Genomic DNA, 26,115 nt, shown 5'->3' with positions numbered 1-26,115 from the left:
GTATATATATATATATATAATGTGATGCTCATTCACCTGAATTTCTTTGCGTTGGTTCAGATACCATGTTAAGATGACAGTGCCCTTTCGACAGTGTTTATTCATTCCCCCCAAAATAGCCTATAGAATTCAGCATAATCCTGATCAATAACCTACCAGTCCGTCATCAGATTTGGTTTTGTTAGAAATGGATACTTTCTTATATCAATATAGAAAGGAAGAGATATTAGAATAAGCAGAACAGTTTTGAAAAACAATAACAAAGTAGAGTAAGACTTAACTATTAAGCTATTGCAACCGAGATAGTATGTTATTGATGAAAGGTAGCCAGGACACCTTTTCTCAATAGAGAAAATATAGTCTTCTCAACTAATGGTGCTGGAATATTTGGGTGTCCTTTTATGAAAAGAACTTTAACTCATGCCTTGCACTTTATGTGAAAATTAACTTGAATTTGATCATAAACCTAGATATAAAAGCCAGAACAATAAAACTTCTAGAAGACAACAGAAAATCTCTGGGATCTTGGATTAGGCAAAGATTTAGGGCACAAGAAAAAAAAAGTGATAATTTGAACCTCATATTTAAAAACTTGTATTCTTCAGAGGATACTGAAAAGAAAATGAAAAGCCATTAGCTGAAAGAAAATATTTGCAAACTGTATGTTTGATAAAGGATGTGTATCCAGAATATTAAGAATTCTCAAGACTTAATAATGAGGAAACAAACAATTGAACAAAAAATGGGGAAAATTAAAAAATCGAAGAAATAACACTGATGGCATAAAAGTAGAGGGAAACATGATCAGTAACATTCACCAGCCATTAAGGAATTGCACAGTAAAATCACAATGTGATTTTATCCTACTAGTATAGAGAGGAGGAATAAATTTTTAAAAACCTAACAATAACAAATGCTAGTGAGAAAAGAGCAACCAGAACTCACATACATTTCAGGTGGGAAAGCAAAATGGTACTATCATTTGGGAAAGCCTGGCGGTTTCTTATAGTTTAAGTATACATGTGTCATATGACACATCCTTCTCATGTGTGCCCAAGGGAAATGAAAACATGCCTACATAAAACATTGCACTCAAGTGTTCATTAACCAGTAAATATCCATATGATGGAATACTATCCAGCAATAAAAAGGAATGAATTACTGATGCATATAATAACATGGATAAATCTCAAAGGCATTTTATGCATTTGTGAATAAAGCTGCATGCAAAACTCTGGTGATTCCATTTCATCTGGAAAAAAGTAAAACAGTATGGTTACTAGGGCAGAGGGTAGTAGTAGTTGACCACCTACAAAGGGATGAGATAAATTATTCAGTGTTAGAAACATTTGTTGATTCTGGTGATTATATGATTGTATACATTTGTCAAAATTCGTAGATTTGTACACTTAAAACGGTATATTTTATTTTTAATTATACTTCAGTAAATCCTGACTTTCAACAAAGTTTAATTGGATACAGAAAGAAAAAGACTGAAGAAAGAATATATTTTTCTGATTTTGCTTCTCGAGCAAATAGTTGCTTTAACTGAATCTTAAAAATAACTGGGTTGCAAGGAGAAGGGAGGAGCCAAGATGGCGGTGTGAGTAGGGCAGCAGAAATTGCCTCCGAAAACCATATATATTTTTGAAAATACAACAAATACAACTATCCCTAAAAGAGAGACCAGAAAATACAGGACAACAGCCAGGCTACATCTACACCTGCGAGAACCCAGCGCCTCACGAAGAGGGTAAGATCTTCGTGACCCAAGCGCCCCTCACCCCAGCTCCCGGTGGAAGGAGAGGAGTCGGAGCGGGGAGGGAGTGCGAGCCCACGACTGCTAATCACCCAGCCCTAGCCATCCGCACCGGGAGCGCAGCGCAGACACACAGTATGTAGTGTGTTGGATACTAGGGAAATGGAACAGTAAAAACCTGCGAGCGGGTCCCCGCAGCCAGTAACCCTGGGACAAAGAAAAGCGAGTGCCTTTTGAAAGTCTTAAAGGGGCAGGGACCCCCACAGCTGAACCGAAGTGTCTGGCGCACTAAGCCCAGCAGCTGGGAATCCCGGGAAACTCCAGGCGCACTAACCCCCTGGGCGGCAGCACAGCTCTGAGGCCCCTCACGGTGATAAACAGCCTCCTGCCCGTTCCCCCTCCGACGCGGCTCCGCCATAGCAGAGCAACAGCCTGAGAGGGGCCACGCTGACAGCAACTGTGGAGCTTACTCCACAGAGGCCGGGCAAGAATCAGAGACCCCATCTGTGCGCAGCTGCCCAGGACAAGCTGCTAGGGGTCGCCATTCTCCCAGGAGAGGAAGGCCACAAACTAGCAAGAAGGGACGTTCTCCCATCCGACACATGCGCCAGCTCCCTACAACTACCTCTATCGCCATGAAAAGGCAGAAGAATTAGATCCAGACCAAAATCACAGAGATAATACCTGAGAAGGAGCGTGGAGAGATAGACACAACCAATCTCCCTGAAAAAGAATTCAAAATAAAGGTCATAACCATGCTGATGGAGCTGCAGAGAAAAATGCAAGAGCTAACGGACAAAGTAGGGAGGGAGACTACAGAAATAAAACAATTTCTGCAAGGAATCAAAAGCAGAATGGATGAGATGCAAGAGACCATTGATGGAATAGAAACCAGAGAACAGGAACATATAGAAGCTGATGCAGAGAGAGAGAAAAGGATGTCCAGGAATGAAACAGTATTAAGAGAACTGTGTGACCTATCCAAAAGGAAAAATATCTGCTTTATAGGGCTACAAGAAGAAGAAGAGAGAGAAAAAGGGATAGAAAGTGTTAGAAAGTGTATATGAAGAAATAATTACTGACAACTTCCCCAAACTGGGGGAAGAAATAATCGCTCAGACCACAGAAGTACACAGAACTCCCAAGAGAAGGTACCCAAGGAGGATAACACCAAGACACATAATAATTAAAATGGCAAAGATCAAGGACAAGGACAGACCTTTAAAGGCAGCTAGAGAGAGGAAAAAGGTCACCTACAAAGGAAAACCCATCAGGCTATTATCAGACTTCTCAACAGAAACCTTACAGGCCAGAAGAGAATGGCATGATATATTTAATGCAATGAAACAGAAGGGCCTTGAACCAAAAATACTATATCCAGCGCGATTATCATTTAAATATGAAGGAGGGATTAAACAATTCCCAGACAAGCAAAAGTTGAGGGAAGTTGCATCCCACAAACCACCTCTACAGGGTATTTTAGAGGGACTGCTCTAGATGAAAGCCCTCCTAAGGCTAAATAGGTGTCACCAGAGAAAATACAAGCATAGCAAAGAAAGCAGACCAACCAAATACTAACTAAAGGCAAAAAATAAAAGCAACTATCCAAAAAAGCAGTCAAAGGAAACACAAAAGAGCACAGAATAAAACACCCAATATATAAAGAATGGAGGAGGAGGAATAGGAAGGGAGAGAAATAAAGAATCATCAGACAGTGTTTATAACAGCTCAATAAGCGAGTTAAGTTAGACAGTAAGATACTAAAGAAGCTAACCTTGAACCTTTTGTAACCACAAATCTAAAGCCTGCAATGGCAATAAGTGCATATCTTTCAATATTCACCCTAAATGTAAGTGGACTGAATGCACCAATCAAAAGACACAGAGTAATAGAATGGATAAAAAAGCAAGACCCATCTATATTCTGCTTACAAAAGACTCACCTCAAACCCAAAGACATACACAGACTAAAAGTCAAGGGATGGAAAAAGATATTTCATGCAAACAACAGGGAGAAAAAAGCAGCTGTTGCAGTAGTATCAGACAAAATAAATCTCAAAACAAAGAAAGTAACGAGATAAAGAAGGACATTACATAATGATAAAGGGCTCAGTCCAACAAGAGGTTATAACCATTATAAATATATATGCACCCAGCACAGGAGGACCAGCATATGTGAAACAAATACTAACAGAATTAAAGGAGGATATAGAATGCAATGCACTCATTTTAGGAGAGTTCAACACACCACTCACTCCAAAGGATAGATCGACAGAGGCATTGAACAACACACTAGAGCAGATGGACCTAATAGAAATCTATAGAACTCTACATCCAAAACCAACAGGATACACATTCTTCTCAAGTGCACATGGAACATTCTCCAGAATAGACCACATACTAGGCCACAAAAAGAACCTCAGTAAATTAAAAAAGATTGAAATCCTACCAACCAACTTTTCAGGCCACAAAGGTATAAAACTGGAAATAAATTGTACCAAGAAAGCAAAAAGGCTCACAAACACATGGAGGCTTAACAACATGCTCCTAAATAATCAATGGATCAATGACCAAATCAAAGTAGAGATTAAGCAATATATGGAAACAAATGACAACAACACAAAGCCCCAACTTCTGCGGGATGCAGCATAAGCAGTCTTAAGAGGAAAGTATATAGCAATCCAGGCATATTTAAAGAAGAAAGAACAATCCCAAATGAATAGTCTAATGTCACAATTATCAAAATTGGAAAAAGAAGAACAAATGAAGCCTAACATCAGCAGAAGGAGGGACATAATAAAGATCAGAAAAGAAATAAATAAAATTGAGAAGAATAAAACAATAGAAAAAAATCAGTGAAACCAAGAGCTAGTTCTTTGAGAAAATAAAAAAAATAGATAAGCCTCTAGCCAGACTTATTAAGAGAAAAAGAGAATCAACACACATCAACAGAATCAGAAATGAGAAAGGAAAAATCACGACAAGACCTCACAGAAATATATACAGTTATTAGAGAATACTATGAAAACCTGTATACTAACAAGCTGGAATACCTAGAAGAAAAGGACAACTTTCTATAAAAATACAACCTTCCAAGACTGACCAAGGAAGAAACAGAAAATCTAAACAATCCAATTACCAGCAAAGAAATTGAAGCGGTAATCAAAAAACTACCCAAGAACAAAACCCCCCGGCCAGATGGATTTACCTCGGAATTTTATCAGACATACAGAGAAGATATAATTCCCATTCTCCTTAAAGTTTTCCAAAAAATAGAAGAGGAGGGAATACTCCCAAACTCATTCTATGAAGCCAATATCACCCTAATACCAAAACCAGGCAAGACGACACCAAAAAAGAAAATTACAGACCAATAACCCTGATGAACGTAGATGCAAAACTACTCAACAAAATATTAGCAAACCGAATTCAAAAATACATCAAAGGGATCATACACCATGACCAAGTGGGATTCATCCTAGGGATGCATGGATGCTAAAACATTCGAAAATCCATCAACATCATCCACCACATCAACAAAAAGAAGGAAAAAAAACCACATGATCATCTCCATAGATGCTGAGAAAGCATTTGACAAAATTCAACATCCATTCATGATAAAAACTCTCAACAAAATGGGCATAGAGGGCAAGTACCTCAACATAATAAAGGCCATATATGATAAACTCACAGCCAACATCATACTGAACAGCGAGAAGCTGAAAGCTTTTCCTCTGAGATTGGGTACAAGACAGGGATGCCCACTCTCCCCACTGTTATTCAACATAGTACTGGAGGTACTAGCCATGGCAGTTAGACAAAACAAAGAAATACAAGGAATCCAGATTGGTAAAGAAGAAGTTAAGCTATCGTTATTTGCAGATGACATGATATTGTACATAAAAATCCCTAAAGACTCCACTGCAAAACTACTAGAACTAATATCGAAATTCAGCAAAGTTGCAGGATACAAAATTAACACACAGAAATCTGTGACTTTCCTATACACTAACACTGAACTAACAGAAAGAGAAATAAAGAAAACAATTCCATTCACAATTGCATCAAAAAGAATAAAATACCTAGGAATAAACCTAACCAAGGAAGTGAAAGACCTATACCCTGAAAACTATAAGACACTCTTAAGAGAAATTAAAGAGGACACTAACAAATGGAAACTCATCCCATGTTCTTGGCTAGGAAGAAGTAATCGTCAAAATGGCCATCCTGCCCAAAGCAACATACAGATTTGATGCAATCCCTATCAAATTACCTACAGTGTTCTTCAACGAAAGCTGGAATGAATAGTTCAAAAATTCATATGGAAACACCAAAGACCCCAAATAGCCAAAGCAATCCTGAGAAGGAAGAATAAAGTGGGGGGGAGATTTCGCTCCCCAACTGCAAGCTGTCCTACAAAGCCACAGTAATCAATCAAGACAATTTGGTACTGGCACAAGAACAGAGCCACAGACCAGTGGAACAGAATAGAGACTCCAGACATTAACCCAAACATATATGGTCAATTAATATATGGTAAAGGAGCCATGGACATACAATGGGGAATTGACAGTGTCTTCAACAAATGGTGCTGGCAAAACTGGACAGCTACATGTAAGAGAATGAAACTGGATCACTGTCTAACCCCATACACAAAAGTAAATTCAAAATGGATCAAAGACCTGAATGTAAGTCATGACACCATAAAACTCTTAGGACAAAACATAGGCAAAAATCTCTTGAACATAAACATGAGCGACTTCTTCATGAACATATCTCCCTGGGCAAGGGAAATAAAAGCAGAAATGAACAAGTGGAACTATATCAAGCTGAAAAGCTTCTGTACAGCAAAGGACACCATCAGTAGAACAAAAAGGTACCCTACAGTATGGGAGAATATATTCGTAAATGACAGATCCGATAAAGGCTTCACATCCAAAATATATAAAGAGTTCATGCATCTCAACAAACGAAAAGCAAATAATCCGATTAAAAAAGGGGCAGGGGAGCTGAACAGACAGTTTTCCAAAGAAGAAATAAGGATGGCCAACAGACACATGAAAAGATGCTCCACATCACTCGTCATCAGAGAAATGCAAATTAAAACCACAATGAGAGATCATCTCACATCAGTAAGGATCGCCACCATCCAAAAGACAACAACAAATGTTGACGAGGTTGCGGAGAAAGGGGAACCCTCCTACACTGCTGGTGGGAATGTAAATTAGTTCAAACATTGTGGAAAGCAGTGTGGAGGTTCCTCAAAAAACTCAAATTAGAAATACCATTTGACCCAGGAATTCCACTTCTAGGAATTTACCCTAAGAATGCAGCAGCCCAGTTTTTTTGAAAAAGACAAATGCACCCCTATGTTTATTGCAGCACTGTTTACAGTAGCCAAGAAATGGAAGCAACCTAAGTGTGCATCAGTGGATGAATGGATAAAGAAGATGTGGTACATATACACAATGGAATATTATTCAGCCATAAGAAGAAAACAAATCCTACCATTTGCAACAACATGGTTGGAGTTAGAGGGTATTACGCTCCATGAAATAAGCCAGGTGGAGAAAGACAAGTAGCAAATTATTTCACTCTTACATGGAGCATAAGAACAAAGAAAAACTGAAGAAAGAAAACAGCAGCAGAATCACAGAACCCAAGAATGAACTAACAGTTACTAAAGGTAAAGGGACTGGGGAGAATGGGTGGGAAGAGAGGGATAAAGGCGGGGAATTAGAAAGGGGGCATAACGATTAGCATGTATAATGTGGGCGGGGGGGCATGGGGAGGGCTGTACAACACAGAGAAGAGAAGTAGTGATGCTACAGCATCTTACTACGCTGATGGACAGTGACTTTAATGGGGGTTGTGCGGGGGACTTGGTGAAGGGGAGAGCCTAGTAAACATCATGTTCTCCATGCAATTGTAGATTAATGATAACAAAATAAAAATAAAATAAAATAACTGGGTTGCTCCTCCAAGTGGTAAAGATACCTCAAGACAAATGCTGGGCATAGAAGCCACAGGGCATAAATATGCAAAGAAGTAAAAAGCTAACCTTTTCAAACAATAAGGCTTCCCTCTCACTTACCAACTTCACATTTCCCTGTATGGCCCCGGAAGATGACTGGTTAGCCAGAGACGGGTAAGATTCCTCAAGGGAGGAACAACCTAAGACAGGCACAGTCGCAGGGGGGCCATCAGGTGAGAAATTGGGGATCAACAGAGGTGAGGCTTAGAACCTCACCCCCCCTGTTCTGAGAGAAATCTTCTGCATACGTGGATGTCTTATTGCCCTGGTCTAGCTTGGATTAGCACATAGTCTACAGGCACACACCTGATCATCTACATTTGCTCTCTTACAACACTAAACTATGATTTCTACCTTTATCTTGTATCTACCTACCACTTCAGCATTTTATTAAAAATGATAATAATAAAGAGAGAAATGTGGTATCCACATATAAATCAAGTATAAAAACCAAATGAGTATTCATATTTGAACTGACTGTTTATAGTTCATAATGCATGAGCAAAACCGAAAGTTTCTGTGATGACTGCCCTTGTACTGTTCACTATGTAACTTATTTATTGTGTAGGAATTTGTTCTACATGTAGGAACTTGTTTGTTGTGCCTCAGAGGATTGGAGACTGACGAAAATTAGGCTTGGGGTGGATTAATGATTGTGCATTGAGCATTGACTCCCCTATACAGAATTTTATTGTCGTTAACAACCATTTGATCAATAAATATGAGAGATGCCCTCACAAAAAAAAAAAAAAAAAAAAAAAAAAAGGACAGACTTCCAATTGTAAAATAAATAAGTAACTGGGATGTAATGTATAGCATAAGGAATATAGTCAAGATACTGTAACAGCTTGGTAGGGTGATAGCTGGAACCTAGAATTATGTATATAAATGTTCTACCACTGTGTTGTACACTTGAAACTAATGTAATGTAATACTGTGCGTCAACTACCCTTCAATAAAAAATAATTATTTAAAAAAAAAAAAAATAACTGGGTTGCATCTGCATACTTCAGACTGAATTACATATACCAACAAGTTAATGCTGTATCTATCAAAATAATACACAGTGTTGTGATAACTCTTGGAATTTTTGTTAGAAATATAGAAATGGTTAGGTTATTCTTGATATTTTTCTTTGAAGGTCTGAAGGTTTTACTTTAAGGTTTTTTGCTAAAGTTACACAATAGGAAACTACGTGGTCTTTTTTTTTTTTTAAGTCAGCAATATAGAAGTTACCGACCAGTAAAAAAGTAATTCTTTCATTGATTTCCTTCTGTAATTACCACTGTTCATAACTTGGATTTATATTCTTAAAATTTTTAGTTTGTATTCTTGCATGTGTATGAATTTTTTTTTGACATCAACTTAAAATAGATTCATACCATGTTTGCTTTGCTATAGCTTGCGTTTTTCAGCTAATGTAATGTGGGTGTCTTTCTACATCAGTATTCATGTATTCATTCAGTAAATATTTTAAGTACTTAATGTTTAAGGCCATTTTAGATGCAAAAGGTAGAGCAGGGAACAAAATGGGCTTCTTTCCCAACTTAACTTAACATTCAAGTAAGAGGAAGTAAACATGGGGGGAAAATGTCACTTTCATAAAAGTAAAGAATGACTAAAGAGTGAAAGATGATGGGACAGAATTAGCGGGACAGTTATATTAGTTGTGATATTGACCTTTATATGGAGATCTACTTTATTCTTCAGATAGCCATTTAATATTTCATAGTATAGTTTACTTGACCATTATTCTGTTGATAGGCATGTATGCTATCTATAGGGTTTTTTTCCCTTTTATAATCAGTATTGTAATGTACAGCCTTGAGAAATTTTTTTTTGCTTACATATACAAGTATTTCTGTAGAGTAAATTCCTAGAAGGAAAATTGCATTTTTAAATGTTGATTTTGGATTCTGCCAAATTATCCTCCAAAACATTAGACATTACCTGTCAATGGGTGAAAAATAAAACCTCATATTAATTTGTATTTGCCTGATTCCCAATGAAGTGAGTATATTTATTGGGCACTTACTATTTCTCCTGTAAATTCCCAACTCATATCATTTTGCTCATTGTGGGGTTTGCCTTTTTCTTACTGAAATTTTAGGATTTCTTTACAATTCCACTTTTAATATATATGTCATATTTTGTAATATTTTCTCCTTACCTGTCATTTGTCTTTATGGAATCTTTTGGTTTTCCTTTTTATACTGTCAAAATCTATCAGTCTTTTCTTCTCCTCTTGTAGGTTTTCGAACCTGAAAAGCCTTCTGATTGTAATTTAGTTTCTTATGTTCTATTTCTTCAGTTTTATTTGTTTCTAGTAGATTTTTAAATTCATCTGGAATTCTTTTGTATATATGTTCTGTGGCGGAGACCTATTTTTTCCAGTTTCATAATCATTATCCCAAGATAATTTATTGAACATGTCTTTTTTCCCACTGACTTAAAACACTTCTAACATATTTTTAAAGAACAAAATACATGTGTTCTGGATGTAGGACTCCATTGTTTTGATTATTGTCATTTTATATTTGACATCCGGTAAAGTATCCCTCCCCACTGTTTTTTTCAAAAAATTTTTGGCAATTTCTGTGTATTTTCTCTTCCAGATGAACTTTAGACTCAACATGTCAAGTTCCATTAAAAATCCCTTTGGGATTTTGATTGGAAGTACATTGAATTTACAGATTAATTTGGGGAGAATTGACATCTTTACACTATTGAATCTTCCCATCCAAGAACATGGTATGCCTCTCCATTTCTTCAGGTGTTCTTTTATGTCCTTCAGTAAAGTTTTAATGGTTTTTTTTTCATGTAGGTCTTAAACTTTTCTTGCTAGGTTTATTCCTGGGTATATCGTAGTTTTGTTTTTATTGTGAATTACATCTTTTCTTCCCTTTTACATTTATTTTTCAATTGGTTATTGCTAGTACATAGGAAATTAGTTGGGGTTGTTTTTTTTTTTGGATGTTGATCTTATTTACCTAGTTTTCAAATGATTCACTTGCAATTCCTAAGAGGTTGATTATGTTTTCTGCAAATGATGGCATTTTGTTGTTTCCTACTTACGGTATTTTTCTTCTTCAGGGTTTTTTTGTTTGTTTGTTTTTGTTCTTGTTCTTTTCCTGATCTTATTGCATTGTTAGTTTTTCAGATCTGTTCATTACTAGTTCTGTTTTGGGCATCTTACCTAATTTAAATAGGATGCTTCTGATTTTTAAACTTTTATGTTTATATATGCCTTAGCTTTCTTATAGACTACATTATTGGGAACAATAATTTCCTTCTTGCCTTCACAAGTGTTTTAATAGTAATGGATACTGTGTTTTATCATATATTTTTATTCATGTGATACCTTTTTTTCATCTCAAATATTTTAGCATGGTGAATTATATTAATACATTTACTAATATTGGTCATTATGTTTTCATTTTAGCATTTATTCAGCAAGTATTTATTTGGATATTTCATTGTGCCATGAACTTTGCCACACACTGGTGATAGTGCTAAGTCTTAGTGGCTCTTTTATAAGGAGAAAAGAGAGAGAGATAATCAGTATCCAAGAACAAGGTAATTTTAGGCTGTGATAGTACTGTGGAGGAAATAAAGAGGGTGATGATGTAGAGCGATGAAGAGAGTACCTTCTTTGATAGCATGATCTGAGTAGGTAAAGTATAAATAAAACCTGAAGAATAAAAGATTAGAAAAAGCATTCCAGGCAGGGGAAGATCACTGTGTTTACATAATTAGTTGTATTTCTTCATATTTCCTTTATCCTGTTTCTTGTATGTGTTGTATGATTTTTTTTTTTTACACAGCTGCTGAATTTAGTTTTCTAATCTTGTTTTAAGTTCTTGTTTAGTTTTGTTTGCTATTCCTATTCAAGTTTGCTAAAAGGATTATTTATGCCTATGAGCTAGGGAGTTTTCCCATCTGTTTTCTGGGCATGGCAAATAATATGGTAATATTCTGTTCCTTCTGAAAGGTAGATATATGACTACCCTTAAGAATTCTTCTAAGGATATATTCTGTTTCTAGCTTTTCCTGGGTTAATTTGGTAATTCCTTTTCCTAGAGAACCATTCATTTTGTTTAAACTTTCACATTTGTTGACTTATAATTGTGCTCAATTTTCTAATTTTAATGCCCCCCTTTTTTCTTTCATTTTCATTAATCAGACTTGCCAAAGACTTGTCTCATTCTTGCTCAACTTACCCAAGAAACAGTTTTTTGTTTTATTAACTACCTCTTTATCTCTTCTCAATTTATTTATATTTTTATCATTATAAATTATATTGATATATTTTTATTTTTATTTCTATTTTATTGTTGAAGCTTTTTACTTTTTGTTTTTTAAATCTTGTGTTCTAATGAATACAATTAAGGCTCTAAATTTTTCTTTAAGTACAGGTATGGCCAAATCCCATAGAAAATAATAAGCTCACCATTTAAATTTTTATTTCCTCTGAATTCTGAGAGTGAATCAATAGGCTTTTTTCTTTCCCTTTAAAGTTTTCAAGTAGTGTCATGCTTTTATTGTTAATTTTTAGTGTCTCCTAAGCTAATGAACCAAGAATGTAACCCGTATTCTTTTTTTTTTTTTAAGTCTGATGAGATTATCCTTTGCTTTAGATAGCAGATTTTTTTTCAAAACCTGTATTTTCTGTTCATAATATACTAAGTTCTGTTTCACTATGAAATACAAGTATAGTTCATTAATTCTATTTCTGAATCCTTCATACCTTGCATAACCAGTCTATTTGCTCTTCTCATTTTCTGAGATAGGTAGGTGGAAAGTTTGTCACTGAGTTCTGTGAATTTTCCAGTTGCTTATATTTCTAGTATGTTTGCTTTATGTTTGCTGTGTTACATTGTTAGGTGCATAAAAGTTGGGCTATTACCTACTCTTGGTGTGTTACATCTACTATTATTATAAAATATCTTTCTTTTTTTCTATTTAATGCTTTTGCTTTGAATTCTTTTTTGACTGATATTAATAATGGCACCTTTGATGAGGATTGTTTTTTCACACCTCTTTTCAACTTCTACGACTAAAAATTTTAGATATCTTTCTTAAAATAGCATATACTTGAGTTTTTCCTCTCCTTTTCCCCACTTATCCTAATCTGTGTTATTTCTGAAAATAAAAGAAATTTTCCACTTACTTTTATATTAACTTAGTCTTTTGGTCTTTAGTTTTCTTCCTGGTATTGAAGATTATGGTGAATATGTTGTACAGTTGACCCCTGAACAACATAAGTTTGAACTGCACAGGTCCACTTATATGCAGATTTTTTCAGTAAGTATATTAAAATTTTTTGGAGACTTGCAAAAATTTGAAAAAACATTTTCTTTTCTCTAGCTTACTTAATTGTAAGAATACTCTATGTGATACATACAACATACCAAATACATGCTCATCAACTGTTTATGTATTTGTAAAGCTTCTAGTCAACAGAAGACTATTAGTAGTTAAGTTTTTGAGGAGTAAAAAGTTGTATGTGGATTTTGACTGCTCTGAACATAGGAGCCCCTAGTCCCCACTTTGTTAAGGAGTCAACTATATTGTTTTATATATCCCCAACTACTTTAGCTGAGTTTATTGAATGCTCTTTATTTTGTTTCCTTCCCAGTTTAAAAGCTATGTGTTTTCTTCCTGTTCCTCAGCAGAATTGAATTAAATAGTATTTGTAACTTGTTTCACCCTTTCTCTGAAGATAGGCTTTTGGTATTATTCAGTCTTGGCTTTCCTATTCTTTAAATAATCTGAAGTATTATAATATGCTTTTACTTTTCTAAGTTTAAGGAATCATTTATTAACAACTACCTGAGATTTTAAAGATAAATAATATACTAGTTTCCTTTCTAGCTGCTTCAACTTACAATTTCAAGGCTGTCGTTTTCTTGGATTCATTTTTGTTGTTGAAGACATATATTCTCTAAATTCAGAAATGTTTGTGGTTTTTAAATTTTCAAAGTGCTCACATATCTAAAAACTAATTCTGTTATTTTACAGTTTAGAATTTTACTTCCAAAATAATTGTGCTTCAGAACTATTATTCGGCACAATTATCTTCTGGCATGTAGTATTATGTTTGGGAAGTCTGATCAAACAATCTGATATTACCTTTTCCACTCCCCCCATTATCCCCCAACCCTGGATATTTCCATACTTTTTATCCTTGGAATTCTCAAATTTCACCAGATTATCTCTCTGCCTGTGCATCTTAAAGCCATCTCATAAGAATCATCCTGAGGCTTTCTTTGTGATAATTTATGAGTAATGATAAATACCAGAAACAGGCTAAATTTGTCAATAAATTGCATCATTCTACTGATACAGAATTTGGGAGAAATTTTTGAAATAATCTATAGTTTTGATTCTGTTACACAAAAATCCAGTTGTAAACTCTAGTTGAGAATTCCATACAGTGTTTACTCATTTTAAATACTCATAATTTATTCATTTTATAAAATATACAGTTAATATTTAAAATTTCATATTGAGTTATTATAATTTCATTACTGCGTTTTGTAGGCAGGTCAGTATTTTGAAGCATAAGAAAAGTCATATTTTGTATTAGGCCTGTGAGAATAATGCTGTGTGAACCATTACATCACTGATTTTTAGCACATTCCTAGATCTTAACTAAAATTTGTTAGGTGGATACATGAGTGAATGAAAGTTTGTGGGGGAAGAAAATCAGTGCTTTCTTGATGAGCAGACTTTTTGAAAGCTAATTTTATTTTTAGTTATGTTCATTATGTTCACTATAGTTTTATTTAATCTCCAGATACTAATACCATAATTACACATATTATAAATTGATATTCTTTTTACAAGAAGGACTTTAGGTGGGTTTTTTTTTTTATCTTATTTCTTTTCAGTGTATAAACTTAGATCAGTGTTCACTGACTACTGAAAATGTTAACTTAGTACAGAAAAAAATATATCCAAATGTATGCATTAATTTTAGAATTTACTCTTTATTTTATAAATACAGTTTTATTTTACTTTTATTTTTTATTTGAAATTTACTCAATTTACTCTCTACTAAGAATCGTAGTGTTTTAGCTAATGTTTACCCTATTTGTTATAAAAAAATTAAAAGAAATACCAAAAAATATGAATAAATTTTTATTAACTTTGAGGGCCATGTGCAAAAGAGAGTAAGTTATGATGACTTTAATTATGAATATTTCTGTGTTTGTAGTCAGTGAACTAGGAAAGACAAATACTTTGTTTTTCTGGATTTGAGAAACATAAACTACTAAAATAGAATTTAATCAGTTATAAAATTATAAGTTCAAATTAGTTTTTTATATTCACCTTTTTATGTGCAGCTTTTAAATATCTTTTTATATTTAACATATTTTCATAATGATAATAAATAATGCTAAGATTTAGAAACTTGTTTCTGGAGCCTCTGAATATCACTGAAAATAACACTTGAGTTATGTAATTCAGTTCATTGGTGGCAGCATCAAGTCAAGCTGTTCTAATGAACTTTTTTTGCAGGTAAAATGGTATCAGTTATGATCTATCTGTAAACTTCATGTCATTGATATAACAAAATTGATTATAAATGTCAAACACTGACATTTACTAAGAGTGAAAATCATAAAAAATATAAAAACTTCATTATAAATGTTCATTTAGAGGTATTTTTCTGCATTGACTGGGTTGAGAGATCTTCACATTTTAAATCTGGTCCATTTTGGATTGCAGCTACCTTGTTTTCCTGGAGCAAGTATGGGAATTCTTTGTTACTCTAAAACCCTTTGTAATGTAATCAAGATCTGGATTACCTTTCTTGAAGTGTAGTTTATCATCTTGAAATTCGTATTATGAGGTTGAAACTCAGTGATAAATGGACAGGGTATTTTCCAGAACAACAAAAGCAGTAATAAATTAGTGAATGGTGGTGGGATGGGAGGACAGGAAGTGTTAAACGTCAAGAAGTCCACATTCTGGAGTTACTAGCATTCCCATTTTTTAAGTATGTTTATCCTCAAAAAACTGATCCTTTTCCCCCATACCTGCTTCTTATTCATAATCTTTCATGTAATGAATTGATGCAAATTCGTAATTGATTTCTTTGTCTCTCTTGTCACATCTAAAAATCATCTTTCACACAGTATCTTTCTAAAATGCTGATTATTTTTCTTAATGCTTAAATCTTTCAGTAACTTACCAAATAAATTTTGAGTTTTCTCAGCACACTATTGAAAGGTTCCATCTTCCTTAAGCATTATTCTTTTCACCACTCTCATTCAGAATTTTTTTCCTTCCTCTGTACAATAACTGTATTAATATCATTTAGTCCTATTTTTCAGTCTTGTTTGATATAGTTAGCTGTTTGCAATAGAATTGCTTTTCTGCAGTGTGTATTTGTGAAAGGCATTGATTATATAAAATCACTTGTGATTCTCCTTTGGCTATCCTACTGCTTTGCACATAGTATGGAATTGGCAGTGAGTATTTGTTAAATTGGATGGAGTTTGTATATATGATGTCTATTTCATCAGAATATATTATGTATTCTTATCCTTTGGAATAAATACCAGTTTATTACACTGAAAAATGGGCAGCTCTTCTTTAATATAACAGTGATAATATGTTTATTTTGAAGACGACTTAGTTTGAAATGTAATGTTAATATTCATAATTAGTCCAGATGGCCCTGTTTCCAAATTTCCATGTGACTTTGTGTTTTGAGTATAGAAAGATTAGGAGTACCATTATTGGCACAGACAAGTCCATTCAGCCCTGACCATTATTAAAAGACCTTGGTTTTCAGTGTTAAACAATTATGTTAACTTTCTTTTGGGAAGAAAGTAAAAAAGTTTAATTACCTTGCTAATCTAAATAGTATTACTGTGAAATAAGTTTTTTTTAAACAAAAGCAACCTCTGCAGCAAAATCACCTTTAATCTTTCAAAACGAAAATATTTAATGGAGACTAGTATAATAAAAGCCTCTATAAATCTCTGAGATTCAACATTATCAAGATTTTGCCACACAATTGTGTTTTCCTGAAATGTTTTTTGGCAGATTCCTGGCACTCTTCATATATACTGCAGTATGCCTCTCTAAAACATAAGGGCATTTTCTTAGCTAATCAGAGTAATTCCTTTATACCATCTAATACCCAGTTCATATTTCAGATTTCTTCACTTGTGTTGACAATTTCAAATAAGGTTTATATTATTTTGCTGATAATATCCCTGGATTCTTTTTAATTTAGAAAAGTTATTTTACTTTCTCTTTCTCTTATTCTCCTTTAAAAAAAAAATGTATTCCACATTTTAGATTTGGCTGTTGCTTTTGTTTAACTCAGTGGTTCTCAACTTCCCACCCCCAGACATTTTTTATTTGTTTTTCCTCCAAGGGGACATTTGGCAATGTCTGGAGATATTTTTGTTGTCACAACCTGTGGTAGGTTTGCTACTGGCATCCAGTTGGTTAGAGGCACAGGGTACTTCTAAACACCTTGAGTGTAATGGAGAGCCCCCAACAATAAAGAATTAATCTGACCAAAATGTTAGTAGTGCTGAGATTGAGAAACATTGATTTCGCTTGTTCCTAATATTTGTCTTATGAATTTTTATAAACTGGGAGTTATTTTTAAGGTCTCTGTTAAATTATTGCTTATTTTGGGGAGGGGACAAAAGTATCTAATAGGAGGTGCTATGTATTTTATGTTGTATAGATCAGGGGACATATAAAGGTTCAGTTGTCTCACTTCAGTGAACAATGGATTCAAGTTGTGACAGCTTTATCCCTAAACATAAAATTTGAAGTCACCTTTTCTAGAGCAGAGTGAAATAACCTTTTTTTTACTCCAGCATGGAATTTTCTAGTGGAAATTATATTGAACTAGTTAATTGGGTAACTGTTCTCTCGAAGCTAGATAAGTAGAAACCTGCTATTTAAGGGTCCTTGTGCTTTATTCCCCCCATGAATTGAATCTGGTGATTTCTATGGCCCTTGAATTTTGAAGGTTCTTTATGTTAGACAAGAATTGATGCAAAAGCACCACTTCATAAAATGCCCAGCTGATCAAAACAGCATATCCAAAATGGCTTAAATATAACTTGTCATGCTTTGAATATTGGTATCTTTTGATAGTTTATTTCCCTTAGGTAGTAAATTTAATGAGAATACCCTTATGTTTCTCTCCTCTCTTCTTGGAAGTTATACATTTCATTTTTTTTTTAATGTTTCAAAATAATGTATGTGAATTTCTTATCCAGGTGATTTTTTAGTGTTCTGGAACTTGGCTGTGATTCAAAATGATTATTTTTTATCTGTAGAAATGATATAATAAAAATAAGCTAGGTTTCAATGGGAAATTTTATTTTACCTCAACTGAGGACATTGGTAGAGAGGTATATGCCCATAGCTTAGTTTATATTTGAATAAAGAATTATTTTTTTTATTTTTATAAGACTGTGTCTTCTTATGTAGATTTCTCTCTGCTTGTTTTGTACTGTTGCACAAGAATCCTTCCACTTGGGAAAAGAGGAATTGGTGTTAGAGGAAATTAATCCTCTATTTCCTCTTCTGAACTTATGTAGCACATTTTTCTCACTCTTTACCTTATGCACTTATTCCCTTTCTACCCTCTATTATTGTTCATTGTTGCATGTAGTTTGGCTTTCTCATTAAGGAAATGAGACCTTTCCTTATATCTAGGTTGATTTTACACATCTCTGTATTCCCCATTGTAGTAAATAGTAGTATCTCTTGCACAAAGACTGTTTGTAATAAAAGTGTGTTTAATAAACCAATGAAAATAGCACTTTGCCCTACCTAGTACTTAATGTACAATTTTTCTGTATTTATAAAAACCTTTAAGTTTATTTTTTGTAACCTAACCTTCCCTCCTCCAAATGCTATACAACCTTTTAGAATCTGAAATGAAAGGATCCCAAACCGTCTCTTATTTATTCAAGAATTATTTGAGTCCTGACAATATGATGAGCATAGCTCTCGTACTGGTTGTAGGTCAGTGAACAAAGCAAAGTCCCTGTTTCCATGGAGTTTAGAAAGGCAGTAAATATAAGTCATGGTGATAAATTTATGAAAAAAGTTGTGCTGCGTAAGAGTTTAGATTTGGCTGAAAGACTTGATAGGTCTCACACATAGCAGCTGAACCAGTAATAAGGTACCTAGGACTTTAGATCCTTGAAATGAGTGTCTTCTTCATTAATCTTAAACGGGGGCTAGGGGAGGATATAATATATATCCATTCCTATTATTTTCTTTCACCCTAACACCTTTTAAAAAATTTATATATGAAATTTGATAATTATTAGAATTTACTGTTTTTTAAGTTAGGTTTTTCACATACTAAGAATAGTGGATTTAAAAATCAACATAAGAACTTTTGCGGGGAAGTTTGAAGTCAATAAGAAAACATATTTCTGCACTTTAGTATCCCTCATGAAGTGATTGAGTTGCATTTTTCTTAGTAAATTTTCACCAGGCTTAGTTAAGATACAACATGGCATAGGGAACTTTGTGTCAACACATTATTTTTTATTGAAATTTAATACCTTCTTCAGCTAATTTCTAAGTTCCTGAGTTTCTCTACAGTAAACCCTCTGTTCTAGCATGTAGAAATTTTATAATTGTCTACCAGTACCAATTCCTTTTTCTCTTCTTCTCTTATGCAGTTAGTTGTTTTCCTCAAAATTCTTTCATATTACTATTTCTGCATGCAGTATCTCCTTTGAACAGTTTTCATACCTTTGATCTGTACTTTTTATTTGACACTTAACCATGCATTGCTCTTTTCATGTCTTTTGTTTTCTAAAACTTTAATCTAAAATATTATTTTTCACTTGTTCATTTTTCCATGTTTATTTCCTTTGTTTTCTTTCTTTCGTCTTCTCCTTTGGATTGAAAAATTTAGATATATAACAGAAAACTTCATTGGGAAGCAACTTTTTTCCAGAAGACTCATCTTCCTTACCATGGTTGAAGATAAGAAAATATAATTTTTACCATGCTGTCATTTTGAGTCAACACCTTGCTAGGCCAAGCCATGCTGAAAAATTATCTTCCTAAAATATAACACTTAATGGTTTTACCATTGCCTTTAAAAATAACTTAAAATTTGAAAAGTACATAGTTTTTGTTTTTTCTTAACTCTCTGCCATCTTGCCAGTTGTTACTGATTGGTTAAAGTAAATATTCTACAAAATTTTCTGAAATTTTTCAGATATTTGCAGAGATTATTTTCAGAGTATTCTGTGTCTTTGCACTTGAAATATTAGAAATCTGAAATGTTATTTCATGTTAAACTACATCAGTTTAATGGGAGCACATTATTTCCTCACAAATTGAACATTCAGTATTAAATATATGTTGATTAAATATAGTAGTTACACCTGGTTACTAAATAGGTGACTTTCAGAGATGGACCAATACAGAGTTTCTGATATGATGGTTACGAATATATTCCTTAAGGTTTGTTTTTTTAACTTATAATATCTAGAACTAGATACGAGTATAACTGTGTTCTAGGTTATTAATTACTTTAATAGCTACTTGTTATTAACAGTGTTAGAAGTTCCTTATATTTGTGAAATAAATTTCCCCTGATCATGTTAATAGTATTTTATATAATAATCACCAACTTTTTATCAGCAAACAGGAAAGAATATATCTTATTATCTATTTCTAAGTAGCACTATGATAAGGAATATCAAAATAAAACTTTTGCCTATGTCTTAGGAGTTTGCTATTTTCTAATTCTTTAAGTTTCTTTTAATTGAATCTGGTGTATGTTACTATGTCAGTGGTTCTCAGTGTATGGTCTGTAGCCCCTGCAAGATCCCAGAGACTATTTCAGGGTATCCAAGAGATCCAAACTGTTTTCATTACAGTACTAAGATGGTACTGCCTTTTTTTTTTTTTCCGTGTGTGTGTGAACATTTGCACTAATGGTGCAGTAAAATTGCTGTCCCCTTAAGGTTATGGCTCCAAATTACATCAGTATCATTGTAGTTAGTCTTCATTGTCATATAATCACTGTTAAAAAAAATAAAAAGCCAGTTTCATTTTAAGAATAATCTTGATGAAGCAATAACTAATTTTATAAATTCTCTACTTTTGAATACATGTCCTTTAATATTACTATATGTGTGACATGGGAAGTACAAAAGCACTTCTGCATATGGTGTTTGAAGGAAGAGCACTTGGGTTATTTTTTGAGGTACGAGGTGAATTTGCCACTTTTTTTTTTTCCAGCCATTTTTGCTGGAAAATATCACTGAGACACACTGTGCTATCAAACTTGGGTATTTGGCAAATGTTCCCTGAAATGATTGAAGTGAGCCTGTTAGTAACCATTGGTAGTATTTGTCACCAATGATAAAGTCAAACTTTGAAGCACAAATTAGTTTTGGCAATTGCATGGGCTCGACAACTTTCCAATACTTAAAAAACTTTTTTGATGAAACTAGTGGTGATATTAACAAATGTGATTTTTTGATACTGTAGTTTTATTTCTAATATGATACTAATTAACATAACCCTTATGAAGTCCTTGGGCATACAGTACTTTATATAAAGGTGTCCTGAGAGCAAAGTGTTTAAAAACAACTGATTTAGGTCCTCTATCAAGTCAAAGGTTTCACAGTCTAAGCATTAACCTCATAAGCTCCTTCTACCCCACCCCATCCCACCAAACTAAAATAGGAAAGAATACATACAATTTCAGTTTTAAAAAAATTAGACTGCATATGAAAAACACATTCTTAAATTCTTATACAATACAATTTTCTTTAAACATTGGGCTCATGTATCCTATTGAATTTATTTAGGAATGCATTGCTTTTATCATTGATACTTACATTAAAATATTCTTTCTCTCCTTTTCCTTTTTTTTCTGTTTATTTCTCTTCCCACTTTCCCTTTCTCCTTTTATTCCTCCCTTCCTTCCTTTTTTGTATTTGTTTTCTAGGTGGAATCTTTCATTTTGGATCAGGATGATTTGGAAAATCCAATGCTGGAAACCGCTTCCAAGTTGCTCTTGTCAGGTACTGCTGATGGTGCAGACCTCAGGACAGTAGATCCAGAAACACAAGCTAGACTGGAAGCTTTACTAGAAGCAGCAGGTAAGTCTGCAAACTGCGTATGTAATAAGTCTACTTAATTTTCCAAAGTTGTACATAAATCTAGTAAGTCCTGTTATTATAAATGTATGATCTTGGATATTTAGTATAATGCCATTCATTAAGATTAATGGATTACTTCCTAGAAGATTACATGGAATGTTTCATTAAAGGATGTTTTCATTACCAGAGTACAATCCACATGGTGTTGTTAGTCTTATAAAGAGGGACTTCTTATATAGTCGATTTTCATTAGTCCTGATTTCCATATTTAGAAATGCACCTACTTGATAAAATGTATTTGTACCTCAAAGTTAGTACTTGCAGTACTTTTTCAGTCTTTCATAGAAATGTACAGTGATGAAAAATGTGAGTCATCTTAAACACATTTCCTGCTAAAGTAGAATAAGGTGATGCTCTGCCTTCTTGTTTTAGCTCTCATACTGTAAACAAGTATCCTTTTCATGAGCTACTTAGTGCCATGTTTTTCACATTTTTGTCCCTGTTGTTGGTGATTTCACTGTTTAAAATGCCCCCCAAATGTAATATTGAAGTGTTACCTAGTGTTTCTAAATGAGAAAAGGCTGCGATGTGCCTTATTGAGAAATACATGTGAAATTTTCTTTGGCATGAGTTATTGTGCTGTTGGCCTTGGGTTCAATGTTAATGAGTCAACTATATATTAAATAAGGTTGTCTTTAAACAAAAACATACATAGAACAAGCTTATACACTGATAGGTCAACACAGATGCTGCGACCAGAAGCTCTCAGGAACCTAGCTCTGTATATACCTTAGGACCAAAGGTTCACTATCCATTAATTCACTGTTTCCGGCAACTTTACAGAACATAACTACCTTGAAGAACAGAATTGACTGTATGTAATTACCCTCACTTTTTTGTCACAGACTGTCTCTTGAAACCTTGTAAAGTGAATCATCATATTTTTGTAGACTGTCATACATTGTCCCCATAGGAAGTGTTTTAATTAGAGATTATATACATAATCAAAAGTTTAGCACCATATGTATATATAATATATCTTAAATATAAGGGAATGATAACTAAATATCTCTGATAATTTAAATTAACTGCATTTTCTTAACTTTTAAAAAGTAGACATAAATATACTATGAACATTAATTGTTCATTTTTTAGCACCCCAGTGTGTTATATATTCTATATACACTTCATGTAAACTGCAGCTTTATTGTAGCATAAAACTGATCCACTACTGTTTGGTCTATCCATTCAGTAAATGTCTTGTAACACAGTGTCTAAATATGAAGGACTCATGGTCAAGTTTGATTTCTTTTGTAGGTAAAATTCTAGAATGGATTATTAAAGGGATCTTGACTAGATGTAGATGAAAACATGGTAGGGGCACATGCAAGGTCCTGTTGTTGAATATAGCAAACTATTTGTATGGAATAATAGAGATACGATTTCACATTTGCTAGAAATTTGATGTTGCTGTAAAGGTTTACATGAGGGAAATGAGGATAGTGAAATTATTTGAAAACATGTGATAAGAGAAACAGGGAATGTTTCTCCTGAAGGTGGGAAGACTCAGGTTGAAAACAAAAGAGAGATTTGTTTTCTGTGACCCCAAGAGGCAGAACCAGGTTCAAAGATGCTACATGAAAGTGGATTTCAGCTGAAAGGAGCCACTTTTTTGTAGTAGTAGAATTCTTTTCCATGTGATGCTAATAATACTTGCTTCATTTTTCTCATTCTGTATTCCTACTTTTTCTGTTCTTCTTTACAGTAGCTCATAAGCTAGCCCCTCCTCCCTTCCTTTATTCCTCTTATATCACTTCTTTTCTAACTCTCTCCTTTATTTTCTTCCTTTTTTAAATGAAAAATATTACATACAAACCCAAAAAGAGCATAATGAACCTTCAGTGTATCCATCATCCAGCTTCAGCAGTCATTGGCATATGGACGGTCTTGTCCATCTTTATTTATTATTAATCTTTATTCATTATCACCCTACCAACTTCCCACTCCCCATGTTAAAGTAAATCTAAGTATCATATAATTTCATATATAAATACTTCAGTGTGTATCTCTAAATTATTTTTTAAAATATACAGCATTATTCATTTGCATAATACCATAATACCATTGCATATCTAAAGGAAAAAATAATAGTAATTCCTTAATATTGCCAAATACCCTGTCATTGTTCAGATTCCCCAATTTTTTTTATCACAGTGGATAGTAGCCCAAATAAACATTCTTAAACAAATGGGGGCATTTACCAAAGGTGTAGGGACATTGCTGGCTTCTCGCACTACTGGTGTCAATGATTCAAAAATAACTTTATCAGAACTCTGCCTCTATTTCACTACTCTTTTCTGTGTTGACTTACTTTGGGTAGTCTTTTTCTCTTTGTGGTAATAAAAGTGGCCAAGTAGCTCATGAATGTAGGTTCTTCTTGTATAAGCTTATGACAAAAGTCTGAGTAAAGACCCCTAATTGTCCCAGCACAGACCAAACACACTTTTCTGGCAGCAGAGAGTGACCTGGTCAAGCACTTATGGACCACATGGAAAGAGTAAGATTGTTATAGAGTTGGGGAAGAGTGATTTCCTAAAATATTCTAGGCAGACAATATGTATGTTCAGGGTACCATTTGGACATTATTTGAAAACACATATACAGTTAAGTAACTTGAATTTTGCTATGTTTCTCCTTTTGTTTGTATCCATGTTGGTGAAAATAATATAATAGGAATAGGCAAATTATCTACGGCTGATGGTAAAGCCTTTGCAGATCCTGAAGTGCTTCGGAGGTTGACATCATCTGTTAGTTGTGCGTTGGATGAAGCTGCTGCTGCACTTACCCGTATGAGAGCTGAAAGCACAGCAAATGCAGGGCAGTCGGACAAGTAAGTGCATTTCACTAGGATCAGTATGAAAACATTTTCTTAAAAATAATAAAAATAGCTAGCATTCACTGAGCATTTATTTTGTGTGACAGTATACTAACCACTTTACATGTGATATCTTTACATTCACAGAAAGTCTTAGAGATGGGTTTTGTTTATTTTTAACTCCCCTTTTACTCACAAAAAGCTCAGGAGAAGTGAGTAACTTAAGATCAAATAGGTAACAAGTGGCAGAGTTGGTACACCAGTATCTATCTGACTATAAGACTGATTTCTCAGTGTTATAAAAGACCTTTTGCTTACTTAGATTTTGTTTTCTTTTAATGTTTTAGTGACAGAGAAGTAAAAGCTTGCTGTTCATTTACTGTTCTATTCATTCATCTGTTTATACTGTTTTCCAGTTCATGTGGCTTAGTTCTGACCATTTTAATTAAGGGCAAGTTTCTTACTTGTTTTATGAATGTTCAGGAACTATCACAGATCTAATTCCCCTAATTTAAATGTGAGTCCCAGGAACGTTATTTTTGTATGTCCTACAATTCCTTTCATATATACTTTACAGTTAGTAAAGTAAGGGCTCAGTAAATATTTTGTGACTTAGCTGTTTAAGTTTTTCTGGTAATGTTACACATAAAAATCACACCATTTCATATATTAAAACAATTACAGATAGTATGTTGAAAAATGGGTGTGAACTCCAGGGAATCAGTTGGAAAATAATCACTGATAGAGGTATAGTGCATTTTATTGCACTTTTTTTATTGTGCTTCACAGATAATATTTTTTTTTTTATGAATTGAAGGTTTGTGGCAACTGTGCACCCATCAGGTCTGTCAGCACCATTTTTCCAGTAGCATTTATTCACTTTGTTATCTCTTTGTCAATTTTGGTAATTCTCACAATACTTCAGACTTGTTCATTATTACTTTGTTATATATTTTTAGACAGTGCTATTGTATACTTAAACATAAATTTTTGTTGTAAACATACATACTTTATATAAACATAATTTTTACATGCACTGGGAATAAAAAAATTTCATGCGACTTAATTTATTGTGGTATTTGCTTTATTGCATTGGTCTGGAACCAAACCTACACTGTCTCCATGGCAGGCCTGTACATGTTACTTTTTCACTCCTCAGAGGCTCCTTTTTTTTCCCTCTAACTAAAAAGAAGTTATTTATTTATTTTAGCAGTTGCCTTTAAACAGTTGAGAAAATGCAAGTATTCTTTTACATATGGGTTTAGAAATTTCAACAAAGCATTTAGGAATTGTCTTTGGTATAAGAGTATTTT

The 26,115-nt window shown here is 33.8% G+C and overlaps 1 protein-coding gene across 6 annotated transcripts in view; it reads left to right on the top strand.

Annotated features, from left to right (window-relative positions):
* Positions 1 to 26,115, top strand: part of ANKRD17 (ankyrin repeat domain 17) — a 171,411-nt gene that overhangs the window by 60,372 nt on the left and 84,924 nt on the right. For all 6 annotated transcript variants that reach the window (XM_036927555.2, XM_036927556.2, XM_036927554.2 and 3 more), the window contains exons 2-3: positions 21,774 to 21,927; positions 24,661 to 24,817. In XM_036927555.2, coding sequence (XP_036783450.1) covers positions 21,774 to 21,927; positions 24,661 to 24,817 — 311 coding nt within the window. The remainder of the gene's footprint in view (positions 1 to 21,773; positions 21,928 to 24,660; positions 24,818 to 26,115) is intronic.

Source organism: Manis pentadactyla, chromosome 5 (assembly GCF_030020395.1).
Source record: "Manis pentadactyla isolate mManPen7 chromosome 5, mManPen7.hap1, whole genome shotgun sequence".
In the NCBI taxonomy this organism is placed as follows: Eukaryota; Metazoa; Chordata; class Mammalia; order Pholidota; family Manidae; genus Manis; species Manis pentadactyla.
This window is presented reverse-complemented; position numbering and strand designations above follow the sequence as displayed.